The 22,411-nt window shown below is 35.3% G+C and overlaps 2 protein-coding genes and 1 pseudogene across 3 annotated transcripts; 1 reads left to right on the top strand and 2 right to left on the bottom strand.

Annotated features, from left to right (window-relative positions):
* Positions 1-9,144: 9,144 nt before the first annotated feature.
* On the bottom strand, positions 9,145-9,510 carry LOC133806760 (secreted RxLR effector protein 161-like). The gene has a single exon (XM_062244850.1). The coding sequence runs from the start codon at positions 9,508-9,510 to the stop codon at positions 9,145-9,147; it is 366 nt and encodes a 121-aa protein (XP_062100834.1).
* Positions 9,511-13,578: 4,068 nt separating this feature from the next.
* On the top strand, positions 13,579-16,783 carry LOC133803539 (cysteine--tRNA ligase, chloroplastic/mitochondrial-like; annotated as a pseudogene).
* A 101-nt stretch (positions 16,784-16,884) lies between these two features.
* On the bottom strand, positions 16,885-21,669 carry LOC133803941 (hydroxyproline O-galactosyltransferase HPGT3-like). 2 transcript variants are annotated; one of them, XM_062242084.1, is made up of 12 exons: positions 21,254-21,669; positions 20,748-20,811; positions 20,492-20,541; positions 20,143-20,412; positions 19,917-19,946; positions 19,645-19,717; positions 19,093-19,216; positions 18,896-18,983; positions 17,793-17,843; positions 17,588-17,659; positions 17,300-17,412; positions 16,885-17,209 (listed from the first exon to the last, which is right to left on the bottom strand). In XM_062242084.1, the coding sequence occupies exons 1-12, from the start codon at positions 21,382-21,384 to the stop codon at positions 17,187-17,189; spliced, it is 1,089 nt and encodes a 362-aa protein (XP_062098068.1). In that variant the 5' UTR covers positions 21,385-21,669; the 3' UTR covers positions 16,885-17,186. The 2 variants fall into 2 exon arrangements, with proteins under 2 accessions (XP_062098068.1, XP_062098069.1); XM_062242085.1 differs by having other exon boundaries at positions 19,645-19,742; positions 19,908-19,946; positions 20,225-20,412.
* Positions 21,670-22,411: the final 742 nt, after the last annotated feature.

Below are 22,411 nucleotides of genomic sequence, written 5' to 3'. Positions count from 1 at the left end.
GGGAAAGATCCAGTCCAAAGCAGCACGACAAACACAAGTTTTGAATATGATTTATTTCGGGCAGCGGGAGTATTTTCAAGTAACGCCAATGATTTTGGTGATGATAACAATGGTGCTGATTTTCAGAGTCTATATTAGCAGATGTTGAATCTCCATTGTATGAAGGTTGTTCAAAGTATACAAAAATTTCGTCTATCATTGGGCAGTATAATCTAAAAACAGAGCATGGAATCTCAGATGTTGGCTTTAGTGAGATGTTGGAGATGATCAAAGAAATGTTGCCGAAAGATAATCTCCTACTGACATCAATATATGCAGTTAAAAAGTTTCTAAAGATGTTTGATCTGAGCTATAAGCATATCCATGCTTGTGTCAACGATTGTTGTTTGTATACAAAATAGAATGTTGATGCCCAAGTATGTCCCACTTGTCAATATCCAAGATGGAAGCAAAATGAACAGACTAAAGAGATTCTATAAGGGCAGCCTGCAAAATTGTTGAGATATTTTCCTATTATACCAAGGTTTCAAAGGATGTTTAGAAAAGAAGAGACGACTTTAAGCTTAAAATGGCATTCAACCAATAAAAGAACAGACGAGAAAATGCGGCACTTGGTAGATTCAGAGGCTTGGGATGCAGTTTATGAGAGATGGCCAGATTTTTCAACTTGAACCTAACAACCTTCGATTAGGACTTGCTGCTGATGGGATCAATCCTTACAAAAATATGAGTTCTACATATAGTTGTTGGCCTATAATGCTCATTGTATATAATCTGCCACCTGCGTTGTGCATGAAGGATGAATTTACCTTTCTAGCTATGTTGATTCCTAGACCTAAACAACCCGGGAATGACATAGATGTTTACTTAGAGCCCTTAATAGATGAGTTACTTGAATTATGGAATGGTGTTTATACATATGATATTTCTACAAAGAAGTTTTTTAATTTAAGGGCCATGTTGCTATGGACCATAAATGATTTTCCAGCTTATGGAAACTTAGCTAGATGTGCGACTAAAGGAAAGTATGGTTGTCCTGTTTGTGGCGAGCACTCAAATGTTGTTTGGTTGAAGCATAGTAAAAAGATGTCATTTTGCAATCATATTCGATTTCTACCACAAGAACACGTTACAGAAAGAAGAAATATACAACAACTAGGGCAAGGGAAAGAGCACCACAATGTCCAATTATATTGACAGGTGTTGAAGTAGCTGAGCAGTTAAGCAAAGTGACTAATGACTTTGGAAAGGGAAAAAAGAGGAGTCGTGGTATAGACACAGAACAAATCTGGAAGAAGCATTCTATTTTTTTTAGGCTGCCTTATTGGGAAATATGTAATGACCCACTACTCTAGACTTTTGGACCATTAACGAAACTATACATACAAATCCTTAATAAAACTTACATTTGCGAAAATACCATAAATTTATTAGAAACTTGTAGAAATAAAAATTACTCTCATAAAATATCAAGTAGGATATGGGATCCCATTGTCTTTAAAACAAAACATAATTTAAAGTGAAAAGGAGTTACATAGAAAGTGCGGAAAAATACATGTAAACCCATAAAAAAGGTAAAACAAGACTACATCCTCGAAAATCGAACTCTCGACTCCTTGACTCCATTCACCACCGATACATATTCTCCCAAGCATCCATGAATCTTACCGCCACTACAGCTATTTTCCTGCACATATAAACAAAAATGAATGAGCCTAATGCCCAGCAAGGAAAAATCTAACACATAGTTCATATACATAATTTCATAAGAAACATAAAAACTTAACATAACACTTTATCATACACATACTATAATGGCCATTATTACTTGGGGTCCCATAGACTAAACAAGTCATATGCCCATGAGATTAGTGGGGTCCTACTAGCTAAGTAGGTCATATGCCCATAATCTATTTGGGGTCTTGTTAGTCATATGGGTCATATGCCCAAGCCTACAAACATACATATTCATAACATATTTTATAACATAAAATATAAGATAACATAAGCATAAAACATATAGATTCTATCCTATTTTCCTTACCAAAGTTACCAGGATAAGAGGACAGCGTTGGGACTTTTGGAACACTCCTAATAACCATTAAGAAAAGGTGAGTCTATAGAAGAAAAAGAGAAATGAAAGGAATGGAAGGACTAAACCTTGGAGAAACATACTTACCAAAAACTTATGTGCAAGTTCTTAGATTTCCTAACCAAAATAAGAATAAGGTTAGAAGACTGAGTAGAAGACTATGAGAAAGAAAATAACATAATACCAATGAACTAGGGTATAGAAATACCTTGAAGACTTGTAGACCAATCTAAACCTCAAACCGAAATACTATGAAACCTTACTTCCCCAAGTGTTTGATAAGCTTATGATGATGAAGCTTATGATTTCCCCACCCAAGTGTTTAACTCTCACACTCTCCTAGCACTTGCAGCCTCTGAACTTAGAGTAAAAGGTGAATAATGGCTGGGTACTAGGTCCTATTTATAGAGTTTAGGAATGAAAGGATCTTAATTTTACTTGAATAAAAATAATAGCTTTTTAGGTGAAAATAATTTGAATAATCGCTCAGCAGAGGCTGAAGACTCGTTCAAAAAGGTGCTGGACTTATCAAGAGGTTGAATGGCTGAATGGAAAACAAATTCAAAATGTTTCAAAATATGCTGAAGGAGGCGATATATCGCCCCCTGTAGGCGATATATCGCCTGGGCCAGTATGCCCGAGGCTGTCGTACATCGTCTCGTGTTTTCCGTATCTACGTGCTGCGATATATCGCCCCCTATAGCTGCGATATATCGGCACACGCTAATTAATTAAACACGAAATTACACATTTTTAGGTAAGTTTGAATGGAGTAAACAGCCTTGACTAAGCCCTCAACGTATTCAAAGCTGCTGACTGACCTTATAGCATTCAAACTTTTACCTTTATTAAATTTAATCCTCAAAATACTTAATCCTTAATCATCCATACATAACATGTGCTTAAAATCCTATTGGTCCTTATCTAAACCTTATAGTATAATAAATATTATCCTTAATATCAGTCATATAATCAAACCTTAGGTTAACATTAATATTCTTAAACTATAGGTTAAACTTAGAAAATCTACAAGTACTACTATGAGTGTCCAAATAATTCCCGGTCTGAACCAAAAATCCACAGTTACAAAGATAATGCTATAAATACTATAATACTACTATCTAACTAGCTAAGTAAAGTTCTTGGACTCTACAAAATATTAGTTGTTCGTCATAACCTTGATGTTATGCATGTTGAAAAGAATGTTTGTGAAAGCATACTTAACACATTGCTCGATTGCAAAGGAAAATCTAAAGATCACTACAACTCGAGATTAGATTTGACAGAGATGGGCATTATGCCTCATCTCCATCTGTATGAAGAAAATGGTGTTACTCGTCTTCCTGCTGCAGCATATACTCTATCAAAATCTTATAAGAATTTTCTTTGTGAGAGGCTATTTGACTTGAAATTGCCTTATGGATATAGCTCTAACATTAGAAACTGTGTAGATGTGGAGAAACAGAAGCTGACAGGACTTAAGTCTCATGATTGTCATGTGATTATGCAACAACTATTACCTATTGCTATAAGGGTTTTAATGGAAGAAGGTTGTAGAGAGACAATTCTTTGGCTCTCTAAGTATTTCCATGGATTGTGTCAACGTGTGGTTGATAAGGAGGAAATTATGAAATTGGAACTAGAAGCCTTTGAAATTCTTTGTGAACTAGAAGAATATTTCCTTCCTTCTTTCTTTGATCCAATGATTCACTTGGTTGTTCATTTAGCACGAGAAGTTAGACTTTGTGGTCTGGTGTAATTTCGATGGATGTACCATTTTGAGAGATATATGAAAGTATTTAAAGGATTTGTAGCAAACTATGCACGGCCAAAAGGATGTATTGCAAATCGCTATCTTGCTGTTGAATGTGTACGCTTTTGTGAAACATTTTTAAAGCAAAATGATAACCAAGATAGTACAATACTAGAAGAAAATCCACTATTAGCAGCAGAGTGCTTTGAGCTTGACCAATTGAACTTGGCAGTAGCGCATCGGTATGTGTTGTTTAACTCGGATATTGTAGAACCATTTCTCAATGTCCATATGGATGAGCTGAAAGAAAGACACTCAAATCTGAATAACAATCAAACTTTGTTGTGGAATCGACATTCTGAAGGGTTCCCGTTATGGTTTTATGAAAAGGTTGTATTCTATTGCCAAGATAAAAGTTTACGTTTTGTTTTAGTGTACAAATTTCTTACAAGTATATTTTTATTTTCAGATTTCTAACATGAACAAAGTAGATGACATGTTAGCTCAATTGGCTGAAGGTCCAAGTCGCGGTGTCACTTCCTACAAAGGGCACATGATTAATGGAATTCGATTCCATAAAAAAGGAGCTGAAAAAACAACTCAAAACAGCGGTGTATACTTGGAAGCACATGACAGTGGGCAATTGAATGATAAAGAAGAGTATTTTGGTGTTATCAAGGATATAATTATGCTTGATTATCGTACTTTTAAGGTGCCATTGTTTTGGTGCGATTGGGCGAATATTCGAATGGGTGTTAAGAAGTCGGAGTTCTATACGCTTGTAAATTTTAATATAGGACAAGCTCAATCCATTAGGGATCCATTTGTATTAGCTTTACAAGTGAAAAAAGCTTTTTATGCAAGGGTGAATGAGTCAAGTAATTGGTATATAGCTTTAAATGATTCAAATAGAGGGTGTTTTGGACTTGAATCCAATGAAGAAAATTGAGTTTCCTGTTGTTTCTTATGTACTTTGAATGAAACAAATCTGCTTACACTTTTTGTATGTAATTTTGGTGTATTATTACTCTTTTGTTGAATGAAACAAATCTGGTTTTATTACTCTCTATGGTGTACTTTATGATTTTATTTTAATTTGAATGAAATAATTCTGGTTTTATGGTTTTGGTGTATGTTTATTACTCTTTGGTGATCCGCATTTCTGATTTATATACTTATGTTATCTTTCTTTTTATATTGCAGCAATTTCAACTTGAAGAATGAGTACATTACGAAGATCTCCAAAAAAACACCTTCGTCCAGGTGCTTTATGCAATCTTGTGGCCAAAAAGCGAAAAGCATCATTGAAGACTCAAGCTGATTGTGACGATATGTTGCTTGGAAGCCCTGTTTTAAAGAAAAAGAGTGTTCTTCGTAGGTTTTCTGCACCTGTTAGAGTTGTAATTGACTCACCACCAGCTCTTAGTTCTAGAGCAGCAACTCGTCGTATGGTCTATAATACAGAGCTAGATCCAAATGATGATGTGGAAGACATGGAGATGTCACTTAGAAGTTCAAAAACTAGACGATCTCTTAATTATGAAGTAGATAAGGTAGTTGATAGTGTTTGTGAAAAGGGAGTAAGGGAGGAACATGAAGAGACAGCTGATGAGGAAAGGGTTGGTGTAGAATTTGAAGAAGGGGCTGTTGCACAATGTGAAGAAGTGGCTGCTGCAGAATGTGAAGAAGTGGCTGAGATAGAACTTGAACAACCTCTTAGAAAATCTGTTAGATTACAAAAAATAACTGATGAGGCAAATCAAACTGAGATTGAAGAAATACCTCAAGATGTAGATGGAAATGTAATGAACTTAGCCAAGAAGACAAGGGGAAAAACTCTATTGGAAAATCTTACCAAGAGGAACAATGACTTAAGGATAATAAATTGGAATGAAAAAGGGCAACCAATTGGTACTAACTCAGTGCAATTTTCTTCTTTTGTGGGCGCTCTTGTGCGAGAGGTTGTTCCTTACACTATTTCAGATTGGAGGAAAGTTTCACCAATTATGAGAGATGTTCTTTGGGCATCTATTCAGGTAGAATTACAAGTTTTATGAGTGTATTTTTTTATATATATTCAGCTCTACACTTAAACATATAATATGTTATTCTATATTCTATTGTAGGCACAATATGACTTACATGATGATTGGCAAAAAAAAGATGTGCTTTGAAATGATGGCAGAACTATGGAGAGCTGGGAAATCTAGACTTGTAAAGGATATTATCAATGCAAAAAATGAGAGTGAACGACTAGCCTTAAAGTCGGATTGCATAAAAAGTGATGTAGAATGGAGAGCATTTGTTGCCAAAAAAATTAGTAAAGAACATTTGGTAAGAAATATGATGTAAGAAGTGATGTTGCTGCCTCTTTTATCTCTATTGGTGTTAAATTAAATATAGTTATGCCTCTTTTACTTATTTATTAAATAGGATATAAGGGCCAAATACCAAGAGAGAAGAAAGAAAGTTGTTCCACACACCTTAAGTCGAAGAGGATATGCTCGAACAATAGATGATATGGTAATAATTAAGTTTTATACTGTTTGTATTTTTGCTTCCATTATTGTAGTCTCTATTTTATAATCTCTATTGATGTATTGTGTAGAAGAAAGAAAATGAGGATGTTAAAATATCTAGAATCGATGCTTTTCGGAGAGCCCATACCAAGAAGAATGGTGAACCTGTAAACCCAACGACATCTGATATTTTTGTGAGTATTAGTCATTTAATTTTTGTGAATTTTTACTTATTTTCCATAATGCATACATTAGTTATACTAATTTATATGCATGGTTCATTGAATGAGATTCTCCTTGAAGACCCAAAATCTGGAACTACAGACAACGCTGATGAGGATGCCTTGACAAAATTGTTTGGTAACCCAAAATCTGGTCGTTTAATCAGACAAGGAAGAGGCGTAACAAGGTCAAAGCTAACTGTTGTTAATATGTGTAATAGAAAGATCTCCAAGTTAGAAGAAAAGCAACATAATATGAAGCTCAAAATGACTGAAATGATGAATCTACTTAAAGAACACTTGGTGGTATTTCTATCTTGCACTTATAAACCTTAGTTTTCTTTTCTTCCAATGAAACTTATCTTGGTTTTATATTTAGGTTGGTGGTAAAGTGACACCAAGCGAAGGACAGTCTCGCACTGTACCGCAGTCAAACAATATTCAGTCCCCTAAGGTAAATTATAAAAGTTGTTATTGTTTTAAATTTTCATTTTAGAAGAACAAATACAGAAACTAATATATTATCTTTAAAATAAATTTGGTAGAGTATTGCACTAGAAAAAAGACATAACTTTACAGAAGGGAAGAATGCTTGCTACTTGCTTGACTGGGCAGATGTAATTGTTGCTGAAGGTCGTTGGGATTCTAGTGATCCAAAGATAATTGTACATGGAAAGCCTCTTGGACCATACTTTATGCGAGTATGGGTTGATGTTGATATTGTACCAGAATCTTACTTATTTCGTCCTAATCATGCGATGCTTACAATACAAGAAGCAGTTGGTTCCACAGTTGCATGGCCTTCTAAAAAAATTATTCCAAGAGGTACATTTTCATACTAAAAAAATAACCAATGTATTATAATTTAGTGTTTGGTTTCTTTGTTTGCTTTGGTGTAGTTGTGAATCCATTATTTTGTATGTGGTGTCCTTTCTTGGATATAATTTCCATAGCATTTTTCTTGAAGTAATTTGTGATGCTAGATAATAACAATAAAATATTTCTTTGTTTATTTTGCAGATGTGACAAGCAAAGTAGAAAAGGATACTTAAGACTCCTTGAAAGTAGTAACTTTGTTTATTTCTTTGTGTTGAAAGTAGTAACTTTTAGACTCCTTGAATACTTAAAGAACATTTTATTGTTGATGACAGTGTTGAATGTTTTAAACTAATTTGTGGATTGTTAATACAATGTTGAATGTTCTTACTTTTTGTTATTTGAAAATCAAGTTCATTTGATGATGCTAGTATATATTAGAAAACTAATTTTAATTATATAAAAAAAATTAAAATATAATAGAATAAATTAGTGTTATATAAATAAAATATATAATGAGAATTTAAACATATTTAAATATAACAATAATACGAAAATTGAGTTATAATATCTATTTAAATAACACTTTTTATGCAAAGAATTATGTTATGCAAACTTCATTATATAACACAAATAATGTGTTATACTAAAGTATAGTATAACACAAAAAAAGTGTTATACTAAAGTGTTGTATAACACAAAAAAAGTGTTATACTAAAGTGTAGTATAACACAAATTTATAAGTATTGAAATGTGTTATATAATCGACTATAAATAACATAATTAAACACTTATCTATATATTAAAATAACACAGAAAGTGTGTTATCGTTGACAGTATAATAACACATTTGTATAACACTGATAAAGTGTTATGTAAAGTACCCTGACCTATGATAACATAGTCGGTATTAACACATCAAAAAGTGTTATGGCATGTTTTGATAACACATTTTCGGTGTTATTAAAAGAATTTTTTCTTGTAGTGACTTGAATACAATATTTGACCACAACACACTCTAAACACTTACTCACTTTGTTTTAGAGCACTTACTTAATAATTTATCTCACACTCTTTTTAGACACACTTATATAATACTTACTTAGACTCACACTTTTGGTACACTCACTTTGCTACTACCTTGGACACACATTACATTTGTATTTATAGGCTACAAAGGAAACATCCAAATCTTTCTAGAATTTTCTAACTTTATAATTTATTTAACTACTTTCTACCCTTTTCTAAATGATTCTAGGACTCTGTATATATTGTCTAATTAGTTCTAAGTTTCTTCAAGAGCTTTCTAGAATGTTCTATGTTCTTCCTAGTATATTCTAGAACATTCTAGAACTCTAGAGCATTCTAGATAAGGTAATGACTTTTAACACTCCCCCTCGTTACCGAATCTCTAAGCTTCTTCTTCGAAAACTTGATTGTGCTTAGTCCTTTGGCGAATATGTCAGCAACTTGATCATCTGTGTTGATTTGTCGCATCTCTATTTTTTCTTGAAGCACTTTTTCTCTCAGAAAATGATAATGCACTTCCACGTGCTTTGTCCTTGCATGAAATACTGGATTTTCTGCTAAGCGAATAGCAGACTGATTATCACAATAAAGCGACATTGCATTGTTTGTAGATTGGTGTAGATCCTCCATTAGTTGCATCAACCACGTACTCTCCTGAGCTGCCATTGTTGTTGCTCTATATTCTGCTTCTGTGGTTGACAGGGACACTGTTGGTTACCTTTTACTACACCAAGATAAAGCTCTAGATCCAAGCTTGAATACATACCCAGTAGTTGATCGACGGGTATCATGATCTCCAGCATAATTAGCATCATAGTATCCAACTATCTTAACCTCGTCACCTTTCTTATATAAGAGACCATAGTTAATGGTATCTTTGACATACCTCAGCATTCGCCGCACTGCTTCCAAATGAGGTTTCTTTGGGTGTTGCATATACCGACTTGCTACATCAACTGCATACGAGATATCTGGTCGAGTCCATGTTAGATAAATTAGACTACCAACCAACTGTCGGTATATTGCTCCATCTTGCAAGTCCTTCCCTTCATGCGCGCATAACTTGGCATTAGCTTTCATAGGTGTTGAGATGGGCTTGCACTCGAGCATTCCAAACCTTTGCAATAAATCTCTTGCGTACTTTTGTTGACAGAGAAATAAACCTTCCTTAGTTCGGTCAACTTCTTATCCAAGGAAGTGTTTCAATTCTCCAAGTTCCTTCATTTGAAAGAGAACTGACAAGTTCTCCTTTGTTTGGCAAATTTTTGCTTCATCATTGCCAGTGATGATGAGGTCATCAACATATACCAAAACAACTGCGATCTTTGCTCCCTTTACTTTAACAAATAATCTTGACTCTGCATGTCCCATGACATATCCACTCTCCACTAAGAACTCAGCAATCTTGCCATACCATGCTCTTGGAGCCTGCTTCAATCCATAGAGCGCCTTTTTCAGTTTACAAACATACTCAAGATGAACTTTATCCTCAAATCCTCTTGGTTGGACCATGTATATTTCTCGATCTAGCTCTCCATGTAGAAAGGCGTTCTTCACATCCATCTGCCATAGTCTCCAATCTTTACATGCTACAAGCACCAGCAGGACTCGTACTGTTGTAATCTTGGCTACTGAGTTGAACGTCTCATCATAGTCTAGCCCATACTGTTGAGAGAATCCACGAGCTACTAACCGGGCTTTATATCTCTCAATTGATCCATCAGGACGAGATTTTACCTTGTATACCCATTTGCAAGAAATGGGTTTTACTTCCTTTGGCTTTGGCACCAACTCCCAAGTTTGATTATTCTCTAGTGCACTTATCTCTTCTTTCATAGCTTCTATCCACTTGATATTCTGGGACGCTTCTTCATATGTATCTGGTTCTCTGAACTTTTCTTCTTCGGCTACAGTAGCATTGGCATACTTAGGATTCGGCTTCCGTGTTCTTGTTGATCTCCGAGGTTGTGGGCTTACTTCTTCAGGTTGAATATCACTTGCATCGTCTGCTGCTCTTTGATGCACTCCTGTTTGCCAGGGACTCTGTGTTACCTCTTCGTTGTCTTCCTCACTTTGTTTTTCTTCATCCATTTCTGGAGTCGAATGTAGCACAACAATTTGCTCCCTCATCTTCTTTTGCAAATTGTCTTCTATTTCTTTAGAATCTGGCAACTCTTCCTTTTGTGGTGACCACCATGATGAGGCTTCATCAAATACCACATTTCTTGACGTATAACATTTTCCAGTATTAGGATCGTAGCACTTCCACCCTTTCCTTTGGCTATCGTATCCCACAAAGATACATCGAATTGCCTTCTTGTCAAATTTACTACGTAGATGACTTGGCACGAACACGTAGCATACACAGCCAAACACTCGAAAGTGACTTACTGCAGGTTTACAACCCCACAGTTTCTCAAAGGGTGAAACGAACCCTAACTTTGCTTGGGGAAGTCTATTGATCACATGAGCTCCTGTCTTCATACCTTCTGCCCAAAATCTTCCTGGAAAATTCTTTGCATGTAGCATGCTTCTACATGTCTCTGCAAGGTGTCGATTCTTCCTCTCAGCTACTCCATTCTGTTGTGGTGTATTGGCACATGTGAATTGATGGCGTATGCGACACTCTTGTAGGTACTGAGAAAATTCATCTGATGCGTATTCACCGCCATTGTCTATTCGCAGACATTGAATTTTCTTGCCAACTTCTCCTTCGACTATTTCTTTGAATTCTTTAAATTTTGAAAAAGTTTCAGACTTTTCTTTTATAAAGAACACCCATACGTACTGTGAGAAGTCGTCAATGAATGTAACCATGTACTGCATGCCGCTGATCGATGGTTGCTTGACTTAACCGAATACGTCAGAATGGACTAGCTCCAACGGTGCTTTGGCTTTGAACTTTGAGTCTTCATATGGTAATTGATATGCCTTACCGTATTGGTAGCCAGCACATACAGTCTCTGTTCTAACTCCAAGTTGAGGAAGACCCTTCAGCATAGATTTCTTCATCATCACCTTGAGTTTATGATAGCTGACATGTCCTAGCCTTGCATGCCATAAATCTGTTGTTTCGTTCTTTCGAGTCTTGTCTACATAAGCATACTTTGCTGACATTACATGGACAGACTCTAAACGTCGCCCTTTCATCATCGGTGTTCCAGAGATCTTAAGGTCTTGATATATCTTGACATCATGAGCACCGAATACGATGTGGTATCCTGATGTCGTAAGTTGCGCTACTAACAATAATTTGTTCTTCATTCCAGGTACATGGTAGACATCCTGGAGTCAAACTTCATTTGTACTAAATCATGGCACTATTTTTGTTTTACCGATATGGGCAATCAGTAATCTTGAGTTGTTGGCTGTCACTACCACGCGACCACATTTGTACTCGATCATGCTTTGCAACTTCTCTTTGTCCCCTGTCATATGATTTGAGCAGCCAGAGTCGATTATCCAGTCATTATTGTAGTCGATTGGTCCATGAACAGTAACTGCCAGAGCTAATTCTCCTTCCTCCACAGCGAAAGATGCTTCAGCGTCCCATTCTTCATCGCTTGCTCGTCCTGTGTTTGACGTGACTACATTGCCCTCTGCTGTTTTCTTCTTGGACCAACAATTTTTAGCAATGTGGCCCTTCTTCCCACAGTTGTAGCATTTACCATCAAATTTATTGTTACTCTTAAATTGGCCACCCCGGCTATCTTTCTTTTGAGCTCCCCATGTTTGGAAGCTTCCATGATGACCATCTTTGTCATCATATCTTCTAGAACCTTTGCTAAAACTTGGCCGGGGTCGACCTTTCTTATTACTACTAAAGAGTGCTTCTTCATCACTCTTTATCGAGACTCCAGATAATTTCTTAGCCAATGCTTCTTGGTCAGCTAGCAAGTTTTCTAATTCAGTAAGAGAAGGTTGGCTTGGCCAACCTTGTATTGCGACAATAAAACTTCTATATTCAGCTTTTAATCCATGAATAATTATTCTTCTAATTCTGGAGTCTGACATACCGGCAGTAGAGTCTAATGCAGAGATTTCGCGACAAAGAGAATTTATCTTGGTAAAGTATTGGCTGATCGTCATGTCGCGTTGTGTGATAGAGAGAAGCTCGTTCTCTAGAAGTTGCAATCTCACATCATTCTTCTTTGTGAATAATGAAGCGAAAGTATCCCATGCTTCCTTTGGTGTCTTCGATTCCCTGATGTGCTCCAACATTTCATCTTCGACTATGGTCCGAATAGCAAATAATGATTTTCCAGCTTTAATCTTCCATTTCTTTAGAGCACCGGCATCCTCTGGTTGTGTGACCTCGTTTCCTTTAACGATCTCCCACAAGTCTTGGCCTTGGAGATATGCCTCCATATGCAACGACCACATGTTGTAATTTTGATAGTTAAGTTTCTTAATTCCACTGACCACTTGAAGGTCACCCATCGTGGCATGGCGAAAATTCTATCTTTTCCAAGTAAGTTTGATTTTGACAACAAACTTTGTAGTATTAAACTACACACGATCTCTCAAAGAAACTTAACAAACGACTCTAAGAAAGTTTTCTCAATGACAATCTCAAGAAATCTTTTCTGATGTGGAAGTTCAGTCAAAGCTGCAACCACAAAGCATACTCAGGATTTCAAAAGATCTCACAACCTTAGCTCTTGATACCAATTGTTGAACACCACAACACGGGAAAACGTAATTACTTTGTTATTACAAAAGTAATTTCACAAAGACTTGAATACAATATTTAACCACAACACACTCTAAACACTTGCACACTTTGTTTTGGAGCATTCATTTAATAATTTATCTTACTCTTTTCAGACACACTTATATAATACTTACTTAGACTCACACTTTTGGTACACTCACTTTGCTACTACCTTGGACAAATGTTACATTTGTATTTATAAGCTACAAAGGAAACATCCAAATCTTGATTCTAAAGCTCTCTATATATTGTCTAATTAGTTGTCAGTTTCTAGAATGCTTTATGTTCTTTCATAGTATATTCTAGAACATTCTAGAAATCTAAAACATTCATTCTAGATACCGTAATAATTTTTAACAATTAATTGGAGCAAGAATACGATTCGTGGTTTATATATGCTGTAGCTTTATTGGGTCCGTTGCCGATTATGCGAATTTGAGTTCTTAGCTCTGTAAAAGTAAAATGTATTACAAAAGGTTGTTTGCCAAATACCAATTACTTTCCATATGGTATGACAGGATAGCATAACTGAGTCTGCACTTTATCAAATTCTGTAGATAATAGCTAGAGCAAAGGAGTTGGGGGAGGATCCAATCAATTTGAGTAGACTCTTCTGCCAAGAGTTCAATCAAGAGATATGGTCTATCTTCATTGCCTACCACCTTCTGTAGAACCCCGAGTGTCAGATCAACATGCCCCAAATTGTAGATATGATTAAACAGGTAGTTTTCTTCTTTCTAATGTTCACTAATAACTGGGAAGTTCCTCACTGCTAAAAAAATAGGAAGTTACACCATTTGCATCTTGCCCTATTCTGTGAAAGATTTATCACTTAAAGTTTGTTTTTGCCTTTTGTCACCATGCTTTTGCAATTGAGAATTGTTATCACCTGCGTTCCCCTGCTAAGTAACATCTTTGCAAAAAGAATATGGATTCAAGTTTGGTTTATAGCACTATCATTTTGTTTTTGTTCTTGTTTGTGTTTTGGACAGGTAAAAGCATATTTTCATTGTCTTTTTTTTTTTTTTTGAATAACATATTTTCATTGTCTTGTTCCATAATAAAGCATCCCTCTTTATTGATTTGTCATTGCTTTATTCACAGATTATTGATAATGGGTATGCATACCCAGTTGATGGTGATGTCTACTACAATGTAGACAAGTTTCCAGAATATGGATGCCTATCCGGACGGAAGTTAGAAGATAACCGAGCTGGTGAGCGGGTAGCTATTGACTCAAGGAAGAAAAATCCTGCTGATTTTGCATTATGGAAGGTAAATATGCCTAGCTGAAGTGTTGGTAGAAATGCTCATTGTAAAGTTCATTGTTAATCTGAGTAAAGGATTTTGAAGTTTTGATATAATAATTACAAACTAGTGGAGTAAGTTTTTTATTGTGAAAATTCAACATTCTCCTTTATCACTCCTTGCAGCTACAACCAAGTAAATTAAATTTAAGAGAAGAGAAAAGTTGTAAATTTGTAGATGTTATGAATAATAAAAGTTCTCCATTGGCTTGCAGTCTGCTAAGGAAGGTCCTTGGGGGCCTGGAAGACCTGGTTGGCATATTGAATGCAGTGCCATGAGTGCTGCATATCTGGGTTACACATTTGACATACACGGTGGAGGAATGGACCTTGTGTTTCCTCACCACGAAAATGAAATTGCTCGGAGCTGTGCTGCGTGCAGGCAGAGTATAAGTTACTGGGTACATAATGGCTTTGTCACTGTTGACTCAGAAAAAATGTCTAAATCCCTTGGAAACTTCTTCACATTTCGCCAGGTAAACCAATTAACCACTTTGATTCATCACCTTTTTCTTAAAAGGAATCAAGAATCATATTATTCGCATCCTCTATTTTGAATCAAACTTTATTTTGCACTGACTGTATGTTTCCAGGTTATAGATCTCTACCACCCTCTTGCTTCTAAGACTTTTCTTGCTAGGGAGCCACTATCGGTCTCCAACTAACTACTCTGAGGTACAGCTTGAAAGTGCTTCAGACCGTATGTTCTACATCTTTCAGGTATAATACCATACCATGGATATCATCTAAAAAAAAAAAAAAAAGAGAACAGAAAGAACAAATCTTGCTTGCTGGGGTTATTATTTATTTCTCCTTGTTTGGTTGTTGATGGAAGATGTACATTCACTAGTTTGTCATGACAGCATTTTAAAAGATGTTGGTCATTCTTATGAAATCTCTCTTTGAACTTTCCGTGATTTTACATGTTTAAAAGAGGTCACCGCGGACTTTTCTTTTTCTATAATAAATCTCTAGCTTTATATATTCTCTGAATTGGACGTAAATTACTGAATCTAAACTCATTTTATTTTAGACTTTACATGATTGTGAAGATGTTCTGAGACAACACAACGTAACAGCTCAGAAGGATTCCATTCCACCCACCATCATTGATGAAATCAACAAGTTCCAAAAAGGCTTTGTGGAGTCAATGTCAGATGATCTTCACACTACTGTTGTTTTGGCTGCGTTATCTGATCCATTAAAAACTATCAATGATCTGCTACATACTCGTAAGGTATTGGACCATGGGTATGAATTTATAATTTTGTCATCGTCGCTGATTAGTGAATGTAGCTAGTTATGTCATCTATGTTGGATTTTTTAGTTTCATTTTATGCTTGGAACTGTAAATTATTTGTGTATATTTTGCAGTATATAACATTTTAGGATACATGTTATGTTACGTGCAGGGTAAGAAGCAAGCTTTACGAGTAGAATTGCTTGCAGCTTTGGAAAAGATAATCAGGAATGTACTGGAAATGTTAGGATTGATGCCAACTAGTTACACCAGCGTATGTACATTCTAGAAATTGCCCTATAAATCTATAATGTTAGCTCTCTCTTTTTCCACATTATTTCCTGATTTGAATTTTTCTTACAAGTGAATGAGCTGCATAACTGCTTGTTGCTGTGATCAGCCAAATTATTGTGGCTAATTATGGACTTCTATGCCACAGATTTTGCAGGAACTGGGGGAGAAGGCCTTTGAAGCGTGCCAAAATTAACAGACGATCAAGTCTTTCGTAAAATCGAGGAAAGGACTGAAGCTAGGAGGCAAAAAGAGTATGAAAAATCAGATGCAATTAGAAAAGAATTAGCTGCTGTAGGTATTGCTCTTATGGACAGCCCAGATGGGACAACTTGGAGACCGGCCGTACCACTAGCGCTTCAAGAGCAGCATGGTACAGCAACATGAATGGCATGTGGTGATCAACTTCGTTATTACTTGCAAGTGTAATACCATGGTTTATCTGGGCCAGAGCTTTGGTTTTTGCTTATCTAGCCATTTTAAGACGAATTCAGATGTTTGAATGTGCATGCCAGTTGAAGGTGACTTCATGTCTAGAAGTTAGAATCGAACCTTTGAAAAGAAATTTAGTTGAGCATGGAGAGGAGGTTTGGCAAAGTAATTAGCCTTTGCTTTTCCTCCAATTATTTATTTATTTATTCAAGTGCAATTCTTATTTTTATTAGAGTAGTTTCTGACAAGGAATGTCTGATTGTTATGTATATTTTAAAATCCGTTTAAACTGAAGAAAATGAGATTATATCACTGATGCTTTCTTGAAATATTTACTGACAAAGCTATTCGTCTGATCATAGTGGAAGATGATTTGGCATTCCACAACTTTTGATGAGTTTCAGTTACTAATTTCACCATATTTATGGCGTCATCAAAAATAAATTTGAGGGGATAAATGGATTAGAATATAAGAACATGGAGACATTGCCTTCTAAGTAAGCTCCATAAACCTTTTTTACTATGATGATAACGAAAATGATTCGATACAGATATTCTATTTCAACTCTTCCAACAATTCAGATTGCATTACAAAGATAAATCGTTGGGACGAAAGGATAGGCAGTCAACATGGGTAAATCCTAAAAGGAATTGAGGCCAACGTCTAAGTAAATCTATAACAACAAATATGTCAATTTCTTCACACAAATCATTCACCGAAACGAACAAAGATTGGATATCTCTTCTTGACAAGCTATATGCATCTCCTTGATTAGGCTAGGGAACACACTTTGTCTGCAAACAGAGTAAAATGTCAGCTTCGCCAAGCAGAAATCACAACTTTCACCACATATTTGAGCAAAACTTGCAAGAAAGCAAATTTACCTTGTCTAACGCTACCACAGCAAAATCGATTGTCATCTATATATGTTGCTTGTAAACCCATCATCCATGAACCTATTGATACATCATCATGAGCATAAGTCTTCAAGGAAGCGCTGCATACACGTAAAGAAAATAAATATTAGACTATTGGTTGAAAATAATAAACAATAGTATATTGTATTATTAACCATAACTGTACTTGATGACACAATATTCATACAATTTTACAAGGGTTGGCTATTTATAAATAGAAAAAGTGCTTGCCGTGCCAAGGCTTTGATGACTTACCTGTTTATGTAGACATACTGAGCCAAACTCTTGGAGAGAATCAAAAGAGAACCAGATGCATGCCGGAAGAACCTGAAGAAAGGAAAAAAAATCAGGAAAGGCCATTGTAATTGATGCTGAACACAAATGTTATAAACGTACATACATAAAACTGAATGCATATACAAGTACAGTAGCGTATTGAAACAAATATAACATCACTTACGATTTCTCATCACCAAATTTCCACCATTCAGGTTCATACCAAGGCTTTCCCCTAATGTCAAAATCAATTAAATATTCCGATTAATTTAGGATGTAGAAAGCACAAAACAATCTGAAAAATTCACATCTAACAATTCATAGAAAAAAATGAAGGAAAAGGAAAAAAGAAATTAGAAATCCAAACATGCAAAAGTGAGAACGGGAAAATAACAAGATATGGCACAATAATAGAAAGTGGTCAATTTTTATATGCTATTTAATTTTTGCATAAACAGAAGCAATTTTTAATTACTTTTTTTAATACACAAACAGAAAGTAACTTTTAGACCCCAGTAATTGGGAAGCATGACAGAATGTATTAAAAAAAAACCACAGCCAATATCATCACTATAATAATTGTTGGGGTTGAGGGTTTGAAATCAACAATAGAGAAAGTGACACAATGAACAAAAAAGACAGAGACTTGAACAAGTTGAGAAACTCTGCCAAAGAATTGGGATGTAAAAAGCCTTTGAATTCTTAAAGCAAGCCATTTCTTGATGAATTTCTTGGAGAAAATAATTAATCTTTGAAAGTAAGAGAGGGGTTAGAGAGAGTACAAAAGTGTGAATAGTCTCTTTAAACCCTTTAAGGCCCTTTATAGTGTTGGCACTGACCTAGGCTTGTCTCACATATTGTAATTTATAAAAGTACAATGTTTGGAGCCAAAATTTCAAGAAAGCAGTAACGTGCCACCGCCTTTGCATGTCCCAGGCGACATGTCGCCACCCATACGACGATGTCGTCTCTTTGGTCCTGCGATGCGTCGCCTAGGGACATGCAACGTAACACAGGTCCACCTAAATTTTGACATTTTTTTCTTGCCCAAATCGTCCCAAAAATTTCTAAATTGCTCCCAACACGTTTAGATGTGTTTATATACCACAATGTATTCCTCCAAACTTAATTTTGTCAATTTTTTATGCAAATTACTAAAATTCAAAATTCACACCTACTTGTGTGTAATTTTTTTCAATAACATTACACCTCCTTGTGTTTTGTTCTATTCTATATTTAACCAATCATGACAATAATTAATTGATGAGGGTATAATGTAATACATACTCTTCAGCTACAACATCTCCTGACTTCATGCAGCCAATAAAAGAACTGTTTTGATCACAACGACGTTCAAGAAGTCCAATTAGCCCCTCTGTCAGGTTAAGAAAAATATGTAAATAATATGATAAAAATTATTGATTAATAAAGTAGGCCTACATTGCAAATATATATTGCAAGAGTGAAAAATTTAGAAGCTCAACCAAGATCAAGGTCAATGTTGTCATCAACTTTAACATAGAAGTCTGCATTCCAATTTTGAACCGCTGTGCCAAAGAAGAACTTAGCTTTCTTGGGTAACTCTTCTTCAGCTTCCTCATGACCTTCCTAATATCAATCAAACATATTCAAAATTTTAACTTCTATGTTTAAGTCAATTGATCAATTATTATTAAGAACCAACACTAAATTGAATAGGGAACCTTTTCTACAATCAAAAATCAACAAATTAATTAATCTGTTTCAAATAATAGTTAATTGGCAAACAAGACATTGTTATTTAACATTCACAAATAATCTCTTCTGTCTTTTAGGATCCTTTCTTTTCTGGGCTTACAAAGGTAGCCTATTACATTATTAATTCTGGTACAATTGGTTCAATATAATTCAAACACTTCCTGGAGGATCAATTAAGAATAAAATCATTACATAACAAAATTATGGAAATATTTAGACCACATACAAATAAATGCGCATATATATGGAAAGAATAAAAGCTGAGTTGTAGTAACAGTAGCTGAAATTATAATGCTTACCAGAATAAAAAAATCCTTTGTTGAACGATTTTCCTCATCAATATTACGATCTAAGCTATCACCCCTGTTAGCACTGTCATTTCCAACCAAAAAAAAAAAAGAAATAAAGAAAAAAGAGAAGTTTGTAAAATAATTTTAAGCTTATCACTGATGACGTTCAAGAAATAAAGCCACAAATTACATAAAAAAGAATAAGAAAGCACAGAGTTGATTAATAACAGAGATTAAAGTTTGCGAAAATCCTCCGACCAATTACAAAACGTTGACTACACCTCTTTCTTCTAGTTTTTTCAAAGCATCTCCTGCAAAAACCAAATAATACACTTAAAACGTATTATTTGTTATGGAAAGACAAACATACTCCTGAAGCAAAAGCATTATAACTTTCAATAATACATTTCTACTTTGAAGTCTGCACAGCATTTTTTTCCCTTTTCTTTTCATTCAAACTAATTCAAAATTTCCACTCGTAGAAATTGTAAATGTACTACTCCGCACCTGCTTAACATATTTGAAATCATTAAAACATCAATTTTGGAACATATTTCCTGCATTTGCTGCAATAAGAAATCCCACTGACCTCTGGGCATCCAAGATCCTCTAAACACATTTCTCTTCAATCGACTGCCAAATCCAGTATACACTCCTATAACAGCTAGAATTCGGGGAGAAGAAGAGCCACTTTGTTGCAAATGATTCTTCAGATACCTTTGATTCTTCGCTACTGTCAGATCCATCTCAGCTTCCACAATCCTTCTCTCCAGATCTCTAAAGACCAATATAATTAATTCATATAAAAATACTGGATAAAATGCAATTTCATGAAAATCGATTAGAGGGAACTTACTTGCAGCCAAGGACTGCCAACTTATCGTCAACTGATAGGACTTTGGGTCTCTATTAACAAAAGGTGAACATCATAATTAAACAAACGATCTTTATATTGAATACAAAGAAGACACAAAGAAATCTTATACAGTTGATCTTCACTAGTAACTAGTCCAAACTCTTTTTCAGCAATATATAAAAAGAACCTTTCACTTGAACAAATTCTTATTATTTTAGTACTAATCAGATCACACCACATAGATCCCCAAACAAACCTGGCCTGCATTTTTCTTAAGAAGATCAGCAAGTAACATTCTGTTTTCCGCATCCTGCCACAACCTGAAGCAAAAGAGGATAAAATGAAATATTGGGTTTAGTATTATCAAATCCGAAGCCGGGATCGAAGTCCAATACAAAATGCAGTTATAACAACAAAAATACCAATGGAAGTAAATTTCCTCAAGGCATCCATATGTGCGTATTAAGAAGAAAAATCATCATTAGAGAGAGAGAGAACACTTTGAACATCATATACAATAAGTACCTCGACCCTTGACCCGATTTGATATTATAGCCAACAACAGCCAAAAATCAGTATAACGATTTCACTGTTGAGGAAAAGAAAACTTCCAAAATCTACATTTATCATCAGTTTAATTTCATTTTCTTCATCAATACAAAATTTCCTAAATTTCCTCGCCAGCCAAACAAGGAACTAAAGTAAATTAAAAAAAAAATAGAAAATGAAAATGAAAAAAATGAGAGGAGAAAAGGATCGGACCTGCCAGCTACATAGAGCCAAGCCATGCAAGAAAACAAGGCCATCAGGAGAGAAGGTTTCGATGCCTGAAGAGGCTTTGACCTCCATCGTCTGTCTGACTTCGTCGTCGTCGTCGTCGGCAAGCTCTCCATCTTCTCAGTAACACTAAAGCGAAACTATGCGTGCTTAACAATCGCCGACTGAGAGAGCAGATTATCTAATTTAAATACTCATTTTTATTATTATTATTATTATTATTTCCTAAAAATGAAAGAATTTAGGGAGTAACAAACAAGCTTCCGACAACAACACTCGAATTTTTTCAGAAGAGCATGCTCAGTGCCGAAGTCGTTCTACTGGAAAAATAGCATTAGGAAATGATACGTAAATTGGGGCTTGTACGGGACTATTCTTGGAAAGAGGAATTTAGATGGGAAATTTTGCTAAACTTTCATAAATATGTTTTTTTATATGGTATTTTATATTTTCTTACTTTTTTATGGAATTTGTTTTCACTTATTTATATTTAGGGAATTTACTCATTTAGTACCCTATGTTTTTGTAAATTATCATTTTAGTACTCTCTGTTTTCAATAATGCTTATATGGTACCCTGTATTTTAAAATTATACATATTTGATACCCTAGACTCATATTTGATAGATAAAATTTTGTCAATATAATCAAATTGTCATCAGTTATATGTAATTAAGTAATTAAATTTCAATTTGGAACTTACATAATTGACAGCAGTTTGATTAAATTGGGAAAATTTTATTAATTAAATTTGAGTTTAGGGTACCAAATATGTACGATTTTAAAATACAGGGTACCATATGAGCATTATTGAAAACAGAGGGTACCAAAATGATACTTTGCAAAAACACAGGGTACCAAATGGTTACTGTACGCCCTGATTTTCCCACGGGCTGATTAGCGAGCTGAGATACGGCCTAATCATGACTACCACGTGGACATCCCCAAGACCGGAGCTGCCATCGTAAGGTCCTACCTCCTTAGCTCGAGGTAACCTAAGGGTTCGCCAAGATTGCTTAAGGACTGTCTGGACTCTGAGGGCAACAGGTCGAGAGAAGCATCCAGCTCGTGGTACGAGCTAGAGTTGGAGGCTGTGACCTTTTGTAAAGTCAACCACGCAAGGTAAACGTGCATATATCAGACA

Source organism: Humulus lupulus, chromosome X (genome assembly GCF_963169125.1).
Source record: "Humulus lupulus chromosome X, drHumLupu1.1, whole genome shotgun sequence".
NCBI classification, from domain to species: Eukaryota; Viridiplantae; Streptophyta; class Magnoliopsida; order Rosales; family Cannabaceae; genus Humulus; species Humulus lupulus.
The sequence above is the reverse complement of the archived record's forward strand: the minus strand, read 5'-3'. Positions and strand labels throughout refer to the sequence as shown.

What these genes read in the sequence shown, in the direction of transcription:
- LOC133806760 (XM_062244850.1), bottom strand. Translation starts at nt 9,510, where the DNA reads ATGAAAGCTAATGCCAAGTTATGCGCGCATGAAGGGAAGGACTTGCAA.
- LOC133803941 (XM_062242084.1), bottom strand. Translation starts at nt 21,384, where the DNA reads ATGGAGAGCTTGCCGACGACGACGACGACGAAGTCAGACAGACGATGG. An exon ending in CAAAGGATTTTTTTATTCTG is followed by an intron (nt 19,217 to 19,644) that starts GTAAGCATTATA and finishes GATTGATATTAG; the next exon opens with GAAGGTCATGAGGAAGCTGA. An exon ending in AAATTTGGTGATGAGAAATC is followed by an intron (nt 17,660 to 17,792) that starts GTAAGTGATGTT and finishes TCCTTTCTTCAG; the next exon opens with GTTCTTCCGGCATGCATCTG.